Below are 19,926 nucleotides of genomic sequence, written 5' to 3' on the forward strand. Positions count from 1 at the left end.
GTGGGGCCCCCCTTGTGTACGGTGCATTCCTTCGCGGCCCCCCAAAGAAAATTTATGACAGAAACTGTTCTAAAATTTATTTTTTAATTAAACAAAACATATTAAGTTATACAAAGTAGTGCTGTTTGTTAGTAGCCTTATTTTTATTAGGTTTAATTACACAGAATTCATGATAAATGAATTTATTTTATAAAATGTCAAAAAACTGGGGCCCCCTGGCATCATCTCGCGGCCCCCCTGGGGGCCCCGGACCCCAGTTTGAGAACCACTGCTGTATTTGACTTAATCAGATCTGAATCGACCTAAGCTGAAGAATTTAAAAACTTCAAGCTGCATATCTGTGTCAAAATGCGTGCTTGAGTAATCTGGAGTTTGGTTTAGTTTAGTAGAATCAAAAGTGACATTAGACGTCTGTGACCCCATTACTAATAGCCATTATTTACTGATAGGAAACTTGAACAGAAAACTGTTTGAAAACAACTCTGTCACATAAACATATAGATCAAATTTCCAAAGATTTACAGATAAGGACTAAGGACTTGACTGTCCCTGACCAATAGAGGATGAAATAGATGCGAAGTCTGTCACAGTTTACTCACCCTTATGTTGTTGCACACCCATATGTTTCTTTTTTTAAATGTGATTTTTAGCACCAAAGGGCACAAAAAACATCCATTAATGCAAAATTAATAGTAACTGCGTTTTCAGTTTTTCCCATTTTGGCCTTGCTCACATGTCACTACCATTCACTGGACTGTAAACCCTTAAAATATTTTGCATACCACCAACAAATGTTAGGTAGTACGGCGAGTGAGACGGCAAAGGTTGAAGCTCCACTTGTTCACTACATACTTTATTACAGTAATAAAAGTGTGATTGACCAACTGTTATATAAATTACGTGACTAAAGCCGCTTTTGTTTGTAGGTTGTGCAGTCTGACGTTGAAGAAGCTAGTTGTGATGAAGGAACTTGACAAAGAGCTGATTTCTGTCGTCATTGCGGTTAAGATCCAGGTAAGTAGTGGTGTATACCGTATTTAAGCTGCAGTGTTTATGGGTAAATGACATTTCGCGTCTTTCTAGGGTTCAAAGAGAATCCTGCGTTCTCATGAGATAGTGCTTCCCCCTGCTGGTGGGGTGGAGACTGATCTTGCACTTACATTCTCACTTCAGGTAACCATACCCTAAAAATGCAAATACACTGAGACACAAACACCTTGCTATGTGTTCTGCTTGCGTCTAGAATTGAATCTCATAATTTTGAATATTATGCTGGTAGCAACTCAATGAGCTTGCTGCAAAGCATTATGGGATTGCATTTCCCATGAAGAATACTTAAAATGCTTTCTTGGAATTGGTCCCAAAAATGATCATTGAACAATCCTTATATTGGGGGTGTATCTGATGTTCTCTACGTAGGCAGCTAACTGGTTTTGGAACAAAGCCAATATCCCTTTTAGGATGCTATCATCTGTCTGTTGTAGAGCTTATTGAATGTAATTGATATCGATCTGATCTCTCTCTGTATAACCTGCGTGTGCATGTTTTTTCATGTGTGTAGTACCCTCATTTTCTAAAAAGAGAAGGAAATAAGTTACAAATCCTGCTTCAGAGGAGGAAGAGGTACAAAAACCGAACAATTTTGGGTTACAAGACATTGGCTGCTGGTTCGATAGACATGGCCGAGGTACGTATGATTTCTCACTTTTTATAGTTTAACAAGCATAGTTTAACACACACAAACTGATCTGTCATTGATGTGTTTGTGTGTAGGTAATGCAGCATCCTGCAGAAGGTGGGCAGGTCTTGGCTCTGTGCAGTAACCAGAAAGAGTTTCTGGGTAAAGTTGCAGAGATTTGGATCTATTCCCTGTCCAGTCAGCCAATAGACCATGAAGAAGCAGCCATTTTGGGACAGAAAATGAAATGTTCTGGTAAATACCGTTCTCATGCATTGGCAGCTGTGCAAATGGTTGGCGGGACTCTAATGGGGGTCTTATTTTACAAACCACAGGTGCAAAAAATCCCACTGTATTTATGTATAAATTAAATAATGTTTGGAGTCAGGAATAAAAGGTTTAGATTTACGTTTTAAACTGGAACTCTATCCATGCTTGAAATTCACTTACTGGACTCCATCCCCCTAAGTCCCCCTATTTTCAGCCTTGTGCTTTGAGTATACTTTGGTTGTCATACTCGAGGGGCAACCTTCCAATCTCTCTGATGAAGCCAATACGAAAGTGACTTAAACTGCAGTTTTATCGACTGGCCGCTTGAGGCTGGCTCCAAAAGGTAGTCAAATCCCATAGACCCCCATTTTAAAATGTCTTAACTTTACAGTAGAAAACAATATGTTTACATCCTGGTACAAAAAGTGTTTGTTTTTTTGCCCTTTATGGGGGGGGGGGGATTTTTTTGTAACTCATCTGAGTGAGGGGTGAACTGCCACTGCTGTCACTAGAATTGGCTTTATGCCCAGCTGCACTGAACTTCAGCCAGCTCCTTGTTTCCTGTCTGCCATTATTGGACAAACTGATTAATCCAGGTGTGTCTGATTATTGTTGTTGTGACTACTGAGGTCAGGCACACCTGGATTAATCAGTTTGTCCAATAATGGCAGACAGGAAACAAGGAGCTGGCTGAAGTTCAGGAAGTAGTGCAGCTGGGCATAAAGCCTATTGAGCTAGGTGGGCATGGTTTCAGCAACCAGCCACCTCAGCTTCACCCCGTGTCCCGCCTCTTTACCCATTATCATATCCCTGAGTAATGCGCGGTGACGCGCTGACAAAATGGCGATGGCAGGCAACGCCTACTTTAGGCTTAAGTACATAATTATTCTGCTCACACGTTTTAAGGTCCAATTAACTATTACCAACTTTTGCCTTAATACACTACTAATTACTGCTTATACTTAGTGAAGTAGTTGTTAGTTTTAAGTATCGGTAGGAATTTGGTAGGATTAAGGGTGTAGAATAAGGTTTTGCAGAATCAGGCATTAATATGTGATTTTTAAGTGGGTAAAGTTTTAAAATGTTTTAATAATAAACAGCCAATATCTCAGTAAAATTATATAAAAATAACCAACCAGTAAATAGTGAATATTGGAAACAGTGGCAGCTAGTGACTGCTCTTCCGAGGATGCGCTAATTCAAAATAAGTGTTCGGATTGTCACCTGTGTGGTTCCCTTTTCCAAAATATGTGTCATGCGTGTGGAGAGATCCTGTGTGCATCACGTGTTTTGTCAAAATAAGTGCCTGCTGCAGACGCGTCAAAACTGTTTATGATAAAAGAGACGCTCACGTTCCCTAAATACACGCAAGACACTCCCTTAACAGTACGCATGAGATTATGCGAGTATCTGGCAAACGCGAGCGTCTCTTTTCAAGTTCAAGGCAGCAGGCACTTATTTTGGCATGACACGTGATGCACACACGATCTCTTAAAGCGCAGAACACATATTTTGAAATGACGAACCACACACATGACAAGCTACATACATGTTGTGACGAACTTCGCATCGTGCGCTTCAAAAAAAGAAGTCACCAGCCGTCACTGATTGGAAACTACACTAGAGTGTTACCATTATTCTTAATAAGAGTAATCCCTTACTTTACTTTAAGGAAAGGGTTATTAAATTACAGTAACTAATTACACCCAACAGTGATTAATGACCCAGCTGATTAATGACTATATCGATGGTCTAAAATTTTTAGAGTGTGCCCCCTTTTGTGTAAAGTGCCCCCAGAATAAAAATTTCAATAAGAATGAATGACAAAAAACTTTCTCAAACTTAAAAACTCAATCATATGAAATGATACAATGTATGACTGTTGGTTGGTAGCTATATTTTTCTCAGATTTGATTACACAGAATTAGTGATAAATGAATGTATTTTATAAAATGTTATAAATCTGGGTCCTCTCGGCACAGTCTCTAAATAGTTTGATATATACAGTAGTATTAACAATAACAGAGCATGTTCAATAGGGTGATCAAGTGGGTGATTCTCACGAAAACTTGGTTTTAAAAATGTCAAGCATGAAAATGTAAACATTGCTTAAATTTACTTTTTTTCCCACCAGACATTGAAAAACAAAGTCTGGAGTAAATGAGAACATTAATTTAAACACTTTTACTTATCATTTAACACTTTTTGTAACATAATTTTAAAAATTAGTCCTAAAAAATCTCATTACCGCAACAGTCAGAAAACATCAACACTGACATATTTTCAAAATGACATGACAAACCTGAAAGAACATAATTTGGAGATTCTGCACATGCATTTAAAATCAAAGTATTATGCTTCTATTATTAATATAATTAATTAAATTAAATTAACATTTAATAAGCATATGTTGCGGTAATGATAATCAAAATGTCGTGTAAACATTCTGACAAGACAATATTTCAAATTAACTGTAAAAAAATGATCTTACCTGGTAGCCATCTTGAAGTAACTGGTCCAGGTGCTTGGTCACTCAAAATCAAACTTTATTAAAATTCTGTATGTGTGCTTAAACTGTTCTCAAAAAGTGTTGCGGAGGATGAGAACATCAGGCATGGACAAATAATTTTCCTAATTTTTCTTCATTATTATTATACATGAATATTCAGTAAATATTTTTTTCTGTCATCTAAAGTAGTCTAGCAAAACATCCATTTTTTTTTTCTAAATATTTGTGTGTTAATTTGATTAAATTACAACATAACGCATGTTCAAACACAGCCGGACACATTGCGGTAATGAGAATTTCAGCAGAAAATGAGATAAAATTGACAAATTATAAATTCTTATGTTGAAATCACACATTGTGCAAGGTAGAACACAGTATTGTGTTAATTCTGATGCTTTTTAATATTACTATTACATTTTATAGCTAAAACCATTAGTGCCGTGGTGTTTCAATGGTTTCGTGAGAGTCACCCGCGTATTGCAATTTGATATATGGTATTTTAGCATGTATTGTCAAATCATTATTGAGGACTGGAGTTATAATGCTTTGTGTTTTTAATGCTTTCTTTGATCTGATAGATAACTACTCTGAAGAAGAGTATGAAAGCTTCTCATCTGAGCAGGAGGCCAGTGATGATGCAGCACAAGGACAGGTGATTATCAAACACACACATACATCATTTATGTATCTCAGTAGCTCAGTTGGTACAGCATAGTACTAGCCATATCACTTCCATATCACCAGCGCATATGTGTTTCTTAGGATCTAGAGGATGATGAGTATGAGATAAGGAAACCCAAAAAGCAAAGGAGGTCCATAGTCCGGACAACATCGATTACCAGGGTAAGAACGTCAGAAGGAACAGTAAGACTTCAGTGATTGACACCCTCATTAATGATGGGTGTATTAAATGAGCTTTTCATTTAAGTGTGTTTGTTTTTCTGTCTCTCTCCATTAGCAGCAGAACTTTAAGCAGCGTGTTGTAGCATTACTGAAACGGTTCAGAGTTTCTGATGAGGTGAGTGAGTATACCGTATATAAATGTACTTCAGATTGTGTGATATTTGTGGTTCATTGAAAAGATTCGTACACCGTTATAACATGCGGAAACCTTCTTTTCTTCTCAATGTGTTTGATTTAGTTTTGGTTTACCTAATGTACTTTAGATTTAAGGACTTAAGCTTTTGACCTCTGCCGTCATAGTCAGTTTAATATTTCACCTTCTATTAATGCTGTAAAACTTTTATTCACTGTATAGTTGTAGGAAGATGCCTTTCATTTATGGTTATATATGATTTTTAACGGTCTGTGAATCAGGGCACACAAAGGCCGTTCCCTGCCTGGCTCCACAGATTTATTTAGCTGTGCATGATCAGCATTCCTGGAGAAACTGTATCCTTGTTAGATGATAATCTTGCGCTGATGAGAGCAGGGGTGGAACAAGGACATCGGCTACAAAATACTAGCATACTATTCTAATTATTTCTGCAGTGTATAGCATGCATACTGTGGATGGTATGCATCTTTTATATATGCATGGAATACCTGGATGACCAAATGTGCAGTTTTCAACTAGAGCTGGGCCGATACCACTTTTTTATGTCTAAAAAAAATGCCGTTACTACAGCCTTAATTATCTGTCGATACCGATCCAATACCATCTCTAGCACCCTTTTAATCAATTAAGCTGCAAATATCACATTTGTTAGCTCTACAAAAAGCTTATACAGAGCTACAGAACTCAAAAGATTTACTTTGCAACAAATGACTGTGCAAATTCAAGACTCAATGAAACATTGTGCAATAATGCTGCTTCATTTTTATTTAAATGTTTCAAACAGACTAGTAGCAACATTTTTAATTTGTCAGCACAAAAATTCAAAATGAAATTTAAGGTGTAACTTTGTGCAAATTCATGTTGCTCAGCAAGTCGCGCTTTACGCCAAGTTGCCATGACAAGGTCTGTGTTGGTATCGGAATCGGATTGTACTCGGTCCGTGTAACGCTTTTCAGTTCTTTTTTCAATTTACACCATCAAAATGAATCAAATGAAAAATTGGTTTCAAACTTTCATTTTTCAATTTTCATGAGTACCATACAAACGGAAAATTGTTTCTCGGTTTAATTTTCAATTCTACGTGTTTAGGTTGTTGCTTTAGAATTTCAGGTTTTGGAACAAACAGAAAAATGACGACTTATTCTAATTTTCCATTTCTGTGTTTGCGTTTGCGGCTGGAACGTACCATTATCGCCGGGGGTGGAGTGTAGTCTGCTGCAGCCGGTCACGGACCCACAGCGCTATCGCGTTAAATCTCACCACATTTATCTCCTCTATGTATATTACACATTTATTAAATATATTTTGAATAACAATAATGCCTGTAAACATTTATCTATCGGACCTCGGTTGCCGTTTTGGTTTTTATCAGTAGATGGCGATGTAACGGCAGTAAAGTGCATGCACTCGAGAGGTGATGGATAAACTTGTATCTGCCGCAGTTCAGCCTGCATGGCTCGAACATTTTAATCATGTGTTATCCCGAGATATTACGAGGTAGCGAGTCAGGTTTGTCACCTGAAAGTTGCCGTTTCGAGTCTCACGGGCGGCCGCTTGTGACGTGCCCTTGAGCAAGGCACCTTACCCATTGCAGTGTTTCCCACAGATCTGAAATTTACTTGTGGTGGTGAAAAGGGCAATCATTATTATCCACCGACAAAAAATGGTCTACTATACATGTAACAAAGAACTAATAATGTGTGACACAACACAATACTTTGATTTATAAAACATTCATATTAATTTCACATTATAGTTCATTAATCTAACCACCCCAAACTTTTTTTGCCATAAACAAAGCTGACACTGTTTGTCAAAGCACCACGAAAAAACTTGATGTTTTTGCACTGATATATGAAGCAATTTGATGACCCCTTTTATCAAACTCAATTATATACAATACTATGTATACTATAGCCTATATAGACAGTGCAGGTCTATAGATTATAAATGTGACTGATGTTATAATGGTAATAACTTCTATAAGATAGGCACTTTTACTGCTTTCTATTGCTCTTTTGCCGAATTAAAAAGCTTAATCCACTAATTATTTCAGATTTAAAAGTCTACTTGCTGTCCCGATGACAGACTTTACATTACAGCTTTGCGTTTTTATATCCTGAGTCAGCTAGAGCTTTGCTCATTCAGTATTAGCACTGCTTTTTGCTACAATCTCTGTGCAAACTGTTTAGATTTTAGTAAAGATATTGTCTATTAATAGTAAGACTATTAAAAAATGGGATAAAGAAAATGAAGCGGCGCGTGGTCGTGACAAGAGCCAGTTGCTATCGCCATAGAAACCGGAGGCACGCTAAAACAGCACTCGAGCTTTAGCGCGGTAGCGCTCACGGCCGTTCTCCGATCGACTCGGGTTTTACACACAATATTAATCAGACTTGGGACCCGAAGTAATGAACTAGGACCGACCCGGACCCATCTGACCATTTAAAATATAAACCCGGAACCGTACGGGTCCCGCGTCCTCAGTGAAGAAAGACCTCTAATGGTAAAACTCTGCTCAAGTTCAGAAACATGAAAGGATACAACGTGACACTGAGGTTGCTTCGCGCCCAATTCATTGAGAAACAGAGAGCACGTGAACGGACACTCAACCGGAGAGACACAACGTGCTTGCACGCAAAATGAAGCCAACTTAGATGCTATAAACACATATGCACATAAGCATATGCGACCGTTTTGGTCGCAGTGTGTTCCCTGGCTGCTCCGTATGTGCTGCTGCAGTTGATCCAGTTTGCCGCGCTGGATGATGAGTTTATGACGCGTGCATCATCTTCACGGTCACCCGACCCCCACCTCTCTCTCGCGCTCTCTCTCTCTCTCTCTCTCTCTCTCTCTCTCTCTCTCTCTCTCTCTCTCTCTCTCTCTCCAAAACACGGATCATCCAGTCGAGTTCAGAAATACGGAAATTCGTAAAGTGATTTTTTTTACTTGGGCGGGTCGCAATTTACCTGGGCGCAGCGCCCAAGTAGAGCCTATGTATGGGAAACACTGCATTGCTTCCCGGGCGCTGGGTGCCCACTGCTCCGGGTGTCATGACTGGCAGTGCGTGTGTTGACTACTTACTGGATGCATTCCTTACTTGAAAACCGTGTCACTTTCACTTTTGTTTTCCTTTTTAAAAAACTTTATTAGCCGCGAATGCCCACCCCGTGACGCCTGCCCTGTTATATTGGCTCATTTACTAGCCATATTAATATTTGAGATATCCACAGTGTATCCATTCCCAGCTCTTCTACCAGCTAACGGATCACACCTACAGTGGTGTTAAAAACATGGTAGTGTACTAATAAAGGTAAATAAATTGCAAACATTTTTTAATTTTATGCTGCATGATCATAAACAGTGGTGTTAAAAAATAGCAGTGCAACATCAGTAACCTGATAAATCACTATTGTTATTAGTAGTAGTAGTAATATTTCTGGAAATTATTTAAAGAAAAAAATAGAGCCATTGGTAATGATATCCACATTACTTGCTCTGAGTTATAGATTCATTTATTGAAAGTGGCGTGATCAAAATAATAGCCGTATGAAGTTTAAAATGAGTTCAACCTGTGAAAACAGCTTCTTTCTGTCCTTTATTAAGAAAGAGAGAAGGCAAATGTTTTGCCCATTGTTATAAAATATATAATATGCTGCTGAATTTCTAAATAAAATGGGTCTTTTCAAACATTGCTCAGAGGAACAGAGCAATTTGATTAAAAAGTTGAAAACGTTTAGAAAGATAAAAGATGATGATCTTGTGACACTTGTCACTGATGCAAGAAGCCCCAGTAAAGCACCACTGTTGAAAAAAGACATCTATAGAATTACATCAATACATCAGCTGGCCCAAAGAAAAATAGTGTAACATTTTGTGGCCTGATAAGATTAAAATCTTTCTTTTTGGGGTCTTTACAGAACCTCAGGCAACCCCCGGGTACTGAATTCAAGCCACAGTACAGTGTAAAGACAGTTAAGCATGGCGGTGTAAAAGTCATGGGATTGGGATGTTTTTCATACTGCCGTGTTGGGACTATTTATCAAATACAAGGGAACATGGATCAGTTTGACTACAGTAGAATACTTGAAGAGATTATGTTGCCCTTTGCCGAAGAGGAAATGCCCCTAAATGGGTGTCAACAAGACAACAACCCCAAACACAAAAGCAAGAGGGCAAAATCTGGTTCCAGACAAAAAGGATTAAGATTATAAAGTGGCCAACTCAATCCTCTGATCTCGCTGCACCATTAAAAACTTGTGGGGTGACATTACAAATGCAGTTTCTGACACAAACCTAAAAATTGACAGGAACTGTGAATACTGTTTTAAATTAAGGCAGCTCAAATATGCATTTTAGTCTGGGACTAGGATAAGCCCTGTCCGCGAAACCACTTCTAAGTTGTTAATGCTTTGTTTTGGAATTAAATGTGTAATGTTTTCAATACATTTAAAATAAAGAAATAATCTCAATTTATAATTTTTTTGCAATTCATTCGCTTTTATTAGTACCATGTTTTTAACACCACTGTAGGTGTGATCTGTTGGCTGGTAGAAGAGCTGGGAATGGATACACTGTGGATATCTCAAATATTAATATGGCTAGTAAATGAGCCAATATAACAGGGCAGGCGTCACGGGTGGGCATTCGTGGCTCATACCCTAATAAAGTTTTTAAAAAAGGAAAACAAAAGTGACATGGTTTAAAGTATGGAATGCATCCAGTAAGTAAGCAACACACGCACTGCCAGTTATGAACACACACCCGGAGTCGTGGGCACCCAGCGCCCGGGGAGCAATGGAAGGTGCCTTGCACAAGGGGCCGCCCGTGAGACTCGAAACGGCAATTTTCAGATGACAACCTGAGTCGCTACCTCGTAATATCTCGGGATAACACATGATTAAACTTTTCGAGCCATTATGCAGGCTGAACTGCGGCAGATACAAGTTTATCCATCACCTCTCGAGTGCATGCACTTACTGCCAGGTCGTTACATCGCCATCTACTGATAAAAACCAAAACGGCACCGAGGCCCGATAGATAAATGTTTACAGGCATTATTGTTATTCAATATATATTTAATAAATGTGTAATATACATAGAGGAGATAAATATGGTGAGATTTAACGCGATAGCGCTGTGGGTCTGTGACCGGCTGTAGACTACACTCCACCCCCGGCGATAATGGTACGTTCCAGCCGCAAACGCAAACACAGAAATGGAAAATTAGAATAAGTCGTCATTTTTCTGTTTGTTCCAAAACCTGAAATTCTAAAGCAACAACCTAAACACGTAGAATTGAAAATTAAACCGAGAAACAATTTTCCGTTTGTATGGTACTCATGAAAATTGAAAAATGAAAGTTGGAAACCCATTTTTCATTTGATTCATTTTGATGGTGCAAATTGAAAAAAGAACTGAAAAGCGTTACACGGACCGTACTCCCCGACTTCTACAATATTAGGTCCGGCCATTTCCGCCAATATCGGACTAATATTGATACTGAATATCGGATCGCCCCAACCCTATTTCAATAGAACATGTATAACATGCAATTTTATCCCACCATGCAATAATTTCAAATTTCAAAGTAACAAATGACCCGAACTGCACACCACACACTGCATTGCATTGACTAATCTAGCGAGGTCATATATGACAATAACATAGCACAGTGTCATTTGTATAAAGTATTGGTAACAATTTACATCTAGGTAGTATTTATGTAAGGAATAATTGATGACAAAAAATAATGCATACCCATGTAACATTTCTCAACCAATCAAAATAAAGCATTAAAGAGCCCTGTGGTATAACATTAGGTAATGCATGAGATAACATGAACTTACAATCAACAATATTTCTACAGCATTTATTATTTTTAGTTCATGTAAATTTCAGCATTTACTACCTTTAACTCTTTCTTCGCCAGCGTTTAAAAAAAAAGTTGCCAGCCAGCGCCAGCATTTTTATTATTTTCACAAAAGCTTAATGCCTTCCAGAAAATGTTCTTCTTTAAATATAGAAACATAAAATATATCAAAGGAAAGAAAAGAACTTTCATTCTTTATTGGTTCTCTTTGTATCACCTTTCAAATATGGGTAGGGTTTTTTCAAAAATACCAAATTTAAAGCAAAGATAATTGGGTTTTTATGAAGGACTTTTGATGTAGATCAGATTCAGAACGATGATCAAAACATACACAAAGTTTGAACAGTTTGCCTTAAGGGGATACTTCCGGATTTATAAGTTAGTAAGAGCGCCACCTCTGAAGAAACATGGCAGTGCGAATTGGTGATTTCCATGTAAGGGCACCTGTGGTGTATGTAGATATAAACTGCTAAACTGTTAATTTTGTAATGTCTTCATACAACACTGATAATATAGTTATGTATATTATATTACATTTCTGTTAAGAGATCCTTCATATAGTTACACAATGCGCCTTTAAAAAACTCAGCCTTTTTATAAAGTGTTACTAAAATGATCCATATATATACAGTATTTTTTGGGGAAGTACATAGCTTAAATTTATAGTCCATAAATATAAACTTTGTTATAGTTATGCTCAGTTTTCAAATATTCATTGATTACAAATGTCTTCATGGAAGATGTCAAAGAAAATCATTGGTTAAAAGGTGTGGTAACCTTAAAGTACCCCAAACACAGCTGTTAAAACAGCATGATAAATGTGCCATTTCAGGTTCAGAGATCAGTACTGTTCTCAAGGGCAGGATGTGCTGCGTCAAAAGCTATAGTGATGTTCAGCAGAACAGAAATATGATTCTCATGATCACCATAAGGGCTCAGGTTACTTCCTGCTCTGACAGGCACTGATTCTTTTTGTTCTTAGGGAATCATCTGCAGCCTGACCGGAGTGTTTCATAAATATTTCCTTAAAAGAAATCATTGAATCATTTTGAGTTGTAACAGTCAGTGGTAAATAATAATTTAATATCGGACATTACACTTTTACAACTTGAGTGATATTTTGTTCAGCGAATAATTCGTTTTTTTAGGAAAACAAATATTATGGAAGGATTGTGATAAATGATGAAGATATTTTGATAAATGATGTTAAACACAGTTTACGTTACCCCATTGAAATCCATCATATTTGCTTTTTCTACCATTATGGAAGTCAGTTATGGTTACAATCAGCTGTGTGTTTACCAACATACCAGTAAAAGAAAACACACTATAAGCACAAATTTTTTTTCAAATGTTTGCCTTGTTTTTAGTAGAAATATTTAAAAATTCTTAAATTAAGATGCTTTTTCTTGATGAGCAAAATGACCTAAGAGAATAAGTCTAGTTTTTAGACCAAAAATATCAGATTTAAGTGATTTTGTGATTTAAACAAACAAAAAAAATCTGCCAATGGGGTAAGCAAAAAATCTTGAATTGTTATGCTTGTTTTATGCTCAAAATCACTTAAATTTGATATTCTGGTCTAAAAACTAAACTTAATTTATCTTAATTTAAGAATTTTTAGATATTAACAAAATACTAAGAATTTTTTTTCTTGAAAATCTTGACTTTCTTACTAATTATTTTTGCCTTGTTTTCAGTAGAAATATCTAAAAATTCTTAAATCAAGATGTATTTTCTTGATGAGCAAAATGATAATAAGTTTTAAAACAAGCAAAATTATCTGCCAATGGGGTGTGAAATTTTTGCTTAAATTAAGTGTTTAAAGGAACTCTTGAGGGTTAAAGGAATATTTTATATTAAGTCAAAATAAGATAATTCTGGACTCGTTACAGGGTCCACAGAGTTAAACAAGTTAAGAAAAAAGAAATCTTATTTTAAGATTTTTTTCTCACTCCATTGGCAGATATTTTTGCTTGTTTTTATCACAAATTCACTTAAATTGTATTTTTTTGTCTAAAAACTAGACTTATTTTCATTTTGCTCATCAAGAAAAAGAATCTTGATTTAAGATTTTTTAGATATTTCTACTGAAAACAAGACAAAAATAATAAGTAAGAAAGTCATTTTTGCACTGTAAGTCGCACAGGTATTGCTTGATTTTCAAAACATTTTACCCAAATGCTTTCAAAAAGTGGTGGGGACAAAATCAGCCATTTCAAAAAGTGGTGGGGACATGTCCCCAGCGTCCCCAGTGTAAATGACACATATATGCATTTTTGGGTGAACTATCCCTTTAACTGTGGTTAGTTAGTACATTAGACTGGAAATAAAATACACATCATCCATGTATTCCATGCATTTTAAATTGCAGTATTGCATTGTTGGATGAAAAAGTTCTTGATTGATTTCCTCTCTCATTGACAATATTCAGAACATGAAATGTTGATTTCTCCTCGCCTTACTGCCCGACCCATCAACGTAATGTAATGTCAAGTTCTTTGTGCTTGTAGGTGCTGGACTCTGAGCAGGACCCAGCTGAGCCACCTCCAGAAGTTGAGGAAGATCTGGATCTGGAGAGTTTGGAGTTTGAGAATCCAAGTGACAGTGGACCAGACCTGGATGATGATGAAAGTGTACTAAGCACACCAAAACCACAACTCAAGTATGAGAGTGCTCAGTGTGTTTACTACAAATCCAAATTAATGTTAAGATATGTTAAAAACTTTTTTATATTATTTTGTTTATTTTGTGTATGTGTTTGGTTAGGCCATATTTCGAAGGGATTTCTCTCTCAAGTTCTCAGACAGAGATCGGCAGTATTCACAGCGTCCGCAGTCACAGGGAGCCTCCCAGCCCGGTAAAAACAAAAACTCTTTTAAGTAGAGATCATATCACAAGGACACATACATATACTTCTGTAGACCGGCACTTATAATTCAATGCGAATGTAAACAGGGCTGTTTAATGTTAAGTCCTTCCAGAAACTTTCCATGGACAAAAAACATGTGCTTTAAAGGGATAGTTCACCCAAAAATGGAAATAATGTCATTAATGACTAACCCTCATGTCGTTCCAAACTCATAAGACCTCCGTTTATCTTCGGAACACAGTTTAAGATGTTTTATATTTAGTCCGAGAGCTTGTTGACCCTCCATTGAAAATCTATGCACGGTATACTGTCCATGTCCAGAAAGGTAATAAAAAACATCTTCAAAGTAGTCCATGTGACATCAGTGGGTCAGTTAGAATGTGTTGAAGCATCAAAAATACATTTTGGTTAAAAAATAACAAAAATTACGACTTTATTCAGCATTGTCTTCTCTTCCACGTCTTTTGTGAAGCGCATGCGCGAGACTAAAATCATGTGACTGCAGTGACGCAGATGAAGTGTTATCTGCGAAGTTTTTTTTTTCAAACTTACAGCGTGCGTCTCCCTCAGACTGTAAACAAAGCCTGGGAGCTAAAAAAAAAAAAACAGCTGGGGCGCACCAGATAACACGTCAGCCGCATCGTACGTTTGCCGCAGTCACATGACTTAAGTCTCGCTAAATCTAAAACATCTAAAACTGCGTTCCGAAGATGAACGGAGGTCTTACAAGTTTGGAACGATTAATGACGAAGATTCATTAACTCTTTCACCGCCAGCGTTTAAAAAAAAAGTTGCCAGCCAGCGCCAGGGTTTTTCATGATTTTCACCAAAGTTTAATGCCTTCCAGAAATTGTTTTTCTTTAAATAAATAAACATACAATATACCAAATGAAAGAACAGACCCTCTGCTTTCAAACAAAAAAAAACGTTTCATCCTACCTTTAGTGGTTCTTTTGTAATCAGCTTTTGAATATGGGTAGGTTTTTGCAAAAACACCATATTTTGAGCAAAAAGCAAAAATAATTCAATTTTTGTGACTGACTTTTCATAGAGATCTTATCCAGAGCGATCTTTAAAACAGACACGGACATGCAGCAGCTTGCCATAGGGCAATACTTCCGGTTTTAAAAAGTTGCGGAAGGGCGCCACCTGGTGGATAATAGCGGTATTGCGGAAAGACTGAAAATCTCGTCATTGGCGGGGAAGCGTTTTCTCTTAATTGACGAGATATCTCGTCAATGGCGGGGAAAGAGTTAATGACATTATGACATTATTTTCATTTTTGGGTGAACTATCCCTTTAACAGACTGGATCACTATCCTTACATTTCTCACATCCTTACATTTTTTATATGCTTATAATTAAAAATGGCCTCTGTAGTAACTAAGTGTAAAATTATCTCATAAATTAAGGAAATAATATTTTGGTTTGACAAGTGTAAGCTTAGCTAACACTCTTTCTGTCTTTCTCTCTCTGTTCAGATGGATCCTGATAAAATGAGGACTTCGAGTGGGAAGTTTCAGATGGATAATGAGTCTGATAAAGTTTCACTGGTAAGACCTGCTACTAACATACACACATACACACATAATATATTAGATGATGTAAAAACTACTTGGCTGCAGAGGTAAAGGTCAAAATTTCAGAGCAAATATGCAAATAGTGAGATGTATGTTAACTATCAGCTTTAGTGCAAGGTTTATTGTGTGTCTTTGGGCTGTCAGGGTCATCCTGAGGTCGTGACCCCAACGACAGAGTTGGAGATGATGGACAACATGGATTATTTCTTGGAAAGGTTGCCCCCTACTGGCAGGATGACCAAAACAGAATCACTTATCATTCCATCCAACCGGTGAGGACTCGCAAACCCACTTTAACAACCGGGCGGGCTCCCACTGCTGGTGGCGTATGTGATTTTTACTGTAACGTGAACGCCTTTTTTCTTCATCTGAAGGGTTGAGCCAAAGTTGGCAGGGCGACGGGGACGGAGCACATCTCTTAAAGAGAGACACACAAGTCGACCGCCCAATGAGAGAGCCAACAGTCTAGACAACGAGCGCTCGATGGACACACGCTGCCATCTACAGGTCATTTAACACTCTCCATTACTGAACAACAATAAATTAATAGTCTATATTATTTTTTTAAAACAATTTTCAGTGCACTCATTTTAGTCTCTGTCCTGGTTAGATTCCACGCAAAACGGTTTATGACCAGCTGAACCACATCCTGGTGTCAGACACCCATCTTCCTGACAGCATCATCCTCATCAACACCTCTGACTGGCAGGGCCAGGTGTGATTGACAGCTGCCACTTTCTCTCTCCTTTACATTTATCACATTTACATTTAGGCATATAACTGATGGTTTTATCCAAAGCAACTTACAATAGTGAGTGAAACCATGAGACATTTTTTAACAATAGAGTGCATTATTAAAAGTTATTTCATAAACAGCACTCTAAAATGCTTGATTCTGATTGGCCAGTAGTGACATTCCAAGATTTGTTATTCCGAGATACAACCGCCTGAAACTTATAACACTTTAATTATTCTTTACTTAAAATTTAGAAACTGATAAATACAAACTAAAAAAATAAAATATAAGTTTGCTTATCTTCTCTCTCTTTTTCCATCTCTCCCTCTCTCTACCAGTATGTATCGGAGGCGTTACAAAATCACGGACTTCCTGTAGTGTGTACGTGCACCACGGCCGATGTAAATGCTGCTTTCAGCACAATCATCTCACGCATACAGAGATTGTAAGTCACAAAACATAGTGAAGCACAAACATACACATCACGTCTGCTTGCTGTTCCAGTTTCTAAAAATACCATGAATTGTAATACGATTGTCTTTGTCTCTCTCCAGCTGTAATAGTAACTCCGTGACTCCGTCTCCTGTGCGGATTGGAGTGGTCGGACCGCAGCATTACCTGTCTGTTGTTCTGCGTTTGTTTGTGGATCACCTGACCCATAAAACTCCCGACTGGCTCGGATACCTGCGATTCCTCATCATCCCTCTCGGTAAGTGCAGGGTTAAAATTAGTGAATGATAAGCACTGACCGGTTAAACAGTACCGTAGGTGCTAAACAAATGTGTGTGTGTGTTTAGGAGTTCATCCAGTGGCTAAATATCTGGGAAGTATAGACTACAGATACAACAGCCTGTTTCAGGACACGGCATGGAGAGATCTTTTCCACAAACCAGAAGCTCCAAATTCAGGTACACTGTCTGTCATATACTTCTTTCTCTCTTTCTTTCTTTCTTTCTTTCTTTCTTTCTTTCTTTCTTTCTTTCTTTCTTTCTTTCTTTCTTTCTTTCTTTCTTTCTTTCTTTCTTTCTTTCTTTCTTTCTTTCTTTCTTTCTTTCTTTCTTTCTTTCTTTCTTTCTTTCTTTTTTCAAGTTAAAGTCAGGTTATTCTGCACATGCACTTGACCCTAATGCCATTAATATTAATTATTAATTAATGTAGTATATTGTTATGATTTTACATATGACTTTATATGCAAAAATCTGACAATACAATCTTTGTTTCTCTTCTTTTAACAGTTCAGGACAGTCCTGATGTTGTTTCTAGGGTAACGCAGTATATGCTGGGAGCAAATGGAGCTCATCAGCTACCCATAGCGGAGGCAATGCTCACATACAAGCAGAAGAGGTAAAACGCACACACCCTAATTTATGTTTATTCCAAAAAATAAACCTTTCAGAGACGGCAACATTTACACAGTTAATTTTAACATGGTGCCCCTTTACCATTATAAAACATTCCCATAATAAAACACATTCAAAGATTATGAGTGTCACTCAATTGTATTTGTCAAAATACAATTAAAGTAATATCAATAATTTATTGATATGATAAAAAAAGGGCTTTGAATATGTGTTATTAGAGGTTGGGTTCATTATCAGATGCTTTAAATATGTAAATATTTGTTTATGCAAATATTTGCATTTTTATAATGAGCATCGTCATCCTAAAGTTATGTTTGGACAGAAAGCATGCGTATGTCACAGTTTATCATCTCTGTCTGTAATTTACATACCTATATCTGTTTATTGTTTCTTTTCCTTGCTCTCTCTGAAGGAAAAAGAGTTTTCATTTTGATTTTGCAGTAAGGTATTGTGGTCTTCCTGCCTATGCTAATATCATAGCCAATCAGATGCACTTATTCATCTCTTCTTTGTCTTCTCCTGTATTATTTAGGAGAATCTAGAATACAAAAAAAAATGATGTTGAAACTGAGATTCTATCCACACACATTTTTTCTTAAAGGCAATTCAGTATCCTCTTAATTGGCACTGTCCCCAGGCAGCTTTTTTACTATCTACAAACTACTATTTACGCTAAAGGGCTGTACGATTATGACAAAAAAACATAATTGCTAATTATATTGTAATTGCAATTATTCTTGTCGATTAATAGATTTTACATTGAAGTTTTGAAAACTTTTATAACTTTTTGTGAAGCAGCTGCATGGTGAATTCTAAACATCCCAAACTAAATAATTTAATGTAAATTTCTAATAATTACAGAAGTTATGTTTCAAGTAAAACATCCAAAATGTATGGCTCTAAAGGTCAATTTTTAAACGGTCAATGTTTAAAACTCCTTTAAAATCTCCTTAACCTGGATCACAATAGTAAGCTGTAATACCAGCTTACATTTGCAGGAAATGTAAGTTGTTTTTTGTATGTAAATGTATGTAAAGTGACCTTTTAAAGTGAGTTTTATTTTTTAAACATAGATGGTTATAGAAAGGCAAAATGGATTGTAGGTTTTTGTCAATAAAATGTCTAAATTATAGGTTAAAGTTCTTCATATTAAATTAGACTAAAAGCAGGACTTCTTTTTTGCAGCCCCTATACTGAGTATTGTGATTTCTCCAGTTCATTGTTCTTCAAGTGGGTTGTTTCTTCTTTATTCTATCTCCGAGTTTAACCCTTAAAGGGATAGTTCACCCAAAAATAAATATGAGTTACTCATCATCATGTCCATTGAATGCCCATATGACTTCAGAGTGTTGCAGAATGTTTAAAGGGGACATATCATGAAAATCTGACTTGTTCAATGTTTAAGTGCTATAATTGGGTCCCCAGTGCTTCTATGAACCTAGAAAATGTGATAAAGATCAACCCAGTAACTTAGTTTTGGTAAACAATTCTCTGCAACCATTTGAAAAAACAGGTAATTGAAATTTGGCTTCCCTTGTGATGTCAGAAGGGGATAATACCGCACCCTTAATTTGCACTATCCAACCACAACACTGCAATTTAGTGCAGAGATCAACTCATTTGCATTTAAAAGGACACCCAAAAATGCCACAATTTTGCTCACACCTACAAAGTGGCAATTTTAACATGTTAAAATAATTATCTTTGGAGTATTTTGAGCTAAAACTTTACATACGTACTCTGGGGACACCAAAGATTTATTTGACATCTTAAAAAAGTCTTGTGATATGTCCCCTTTAAGTCACTTTTTTCATACAATAAAGTGAAATTGTGACCAAAGCTGGCAAGCAGGATTTTCAGTGAATAACTTGCATTATATATCAGAAACACTTGCATTATAACACACGCATATGTGTGTGTTATATATATATATATATATATATATATATATATATATATATATATATATATATATATATATATATATATAT

At 36.7% G+C, this 19,926-nt stretch overlaps 1 protein-coding gene across 3 annotated transcripts in view; it reads left to right on the forward strand.

The window, feature by feature from the left end:
- pacs2 (phosphofurin acidic cluster sorting protein 2) overlaps window positions 1-19,926 on the forward strand; it is a 46,683-nt gene that overhangs the window by 19,070 nt on the left and 7,687 nt on the right. Inside the window, exons 2-19 of one of the 3 annotated variants that reach the window (XM_065296354.2) lie at window positions 927-1,014; window positions 1,084-1,173; window positions 1,562-1,687; window positions 1,774-1,933; window positions 5,036-5,109; window positions 5,220-5,300; window positions 5,416-5,475; window positions 13,900-14,051; window positions 14,156-14,246; window positions 15,740-15,811; window positions 15,983-16,110; window positions 16,213-16,345; window positions 16,449-16,553; window positions 16,913-17,019; window positions 17,129-17,283; window positions 17,372-17,482; window positions 17,810-17,918; window positions 18,348-18,380. In XM_065296354.2, the coding sequence (XP_065152426.1) occupies window positions 927-1,014; window positions 1,084-1,173; window positions 1,562-1,687; window positions 1,774-1,933; window positions 5,036-5,109; window positions 5,220-5,300; window positions 5,416-5,475; window positions 13,900-14,051; window positions 14,156-14,246; window positions 15,740-15,811; window positions 15,983-16,110; window positions 16,213-16,345; window positions 16,449-16,553; window positions 16,913-17,019; window positions 17,129-17,283; window positions 17,372-17,482; window positions 17,810-17,918; window positions 18,348-18,380 (1,875 nt within the window). The remainder of the gene's footprint in view (window positions 1-926; window positions 1,015-1,083; window positions 1,174-1,561; window positions 1,688-1,773; window positions 1,934-5,035; window positions 5,110-5,219; window positions 5,301-5,415; window positions 5,476-13,899; window positions 14,052-14,155; window positions 14,247-15,739; window positions 15,812-15,982; window positions 16,111-16,212; window positions 16,346-16,448; window positions 16,554-16,912; window positions 17,020-17,128; window positions 17,284-17,371; window positions 17,483-17,809; window positions 17,919-18,347; window positions 18,381-19,926) is intronic. The other 2 variants (XM_073812822.1, XM_065296355.2) reach the window with 2 other exon arrangements.

The sequence above is a fragment of the Paramisgurnus dabryanus genome, chromosome 20 (genome assembly GCF_030506205.2).
Source record: "Paramisgurnus dabryanus chromosome 20, PD_genome_1.1, whole genome shotgun sequence".
Lineage (NCBI taxonomy): Eukaryota > Metazoa > Chordata > Actinopteri > Cypriniformes > Cobitidae > Paramisgurnus > Paramisgurnus dabryanus.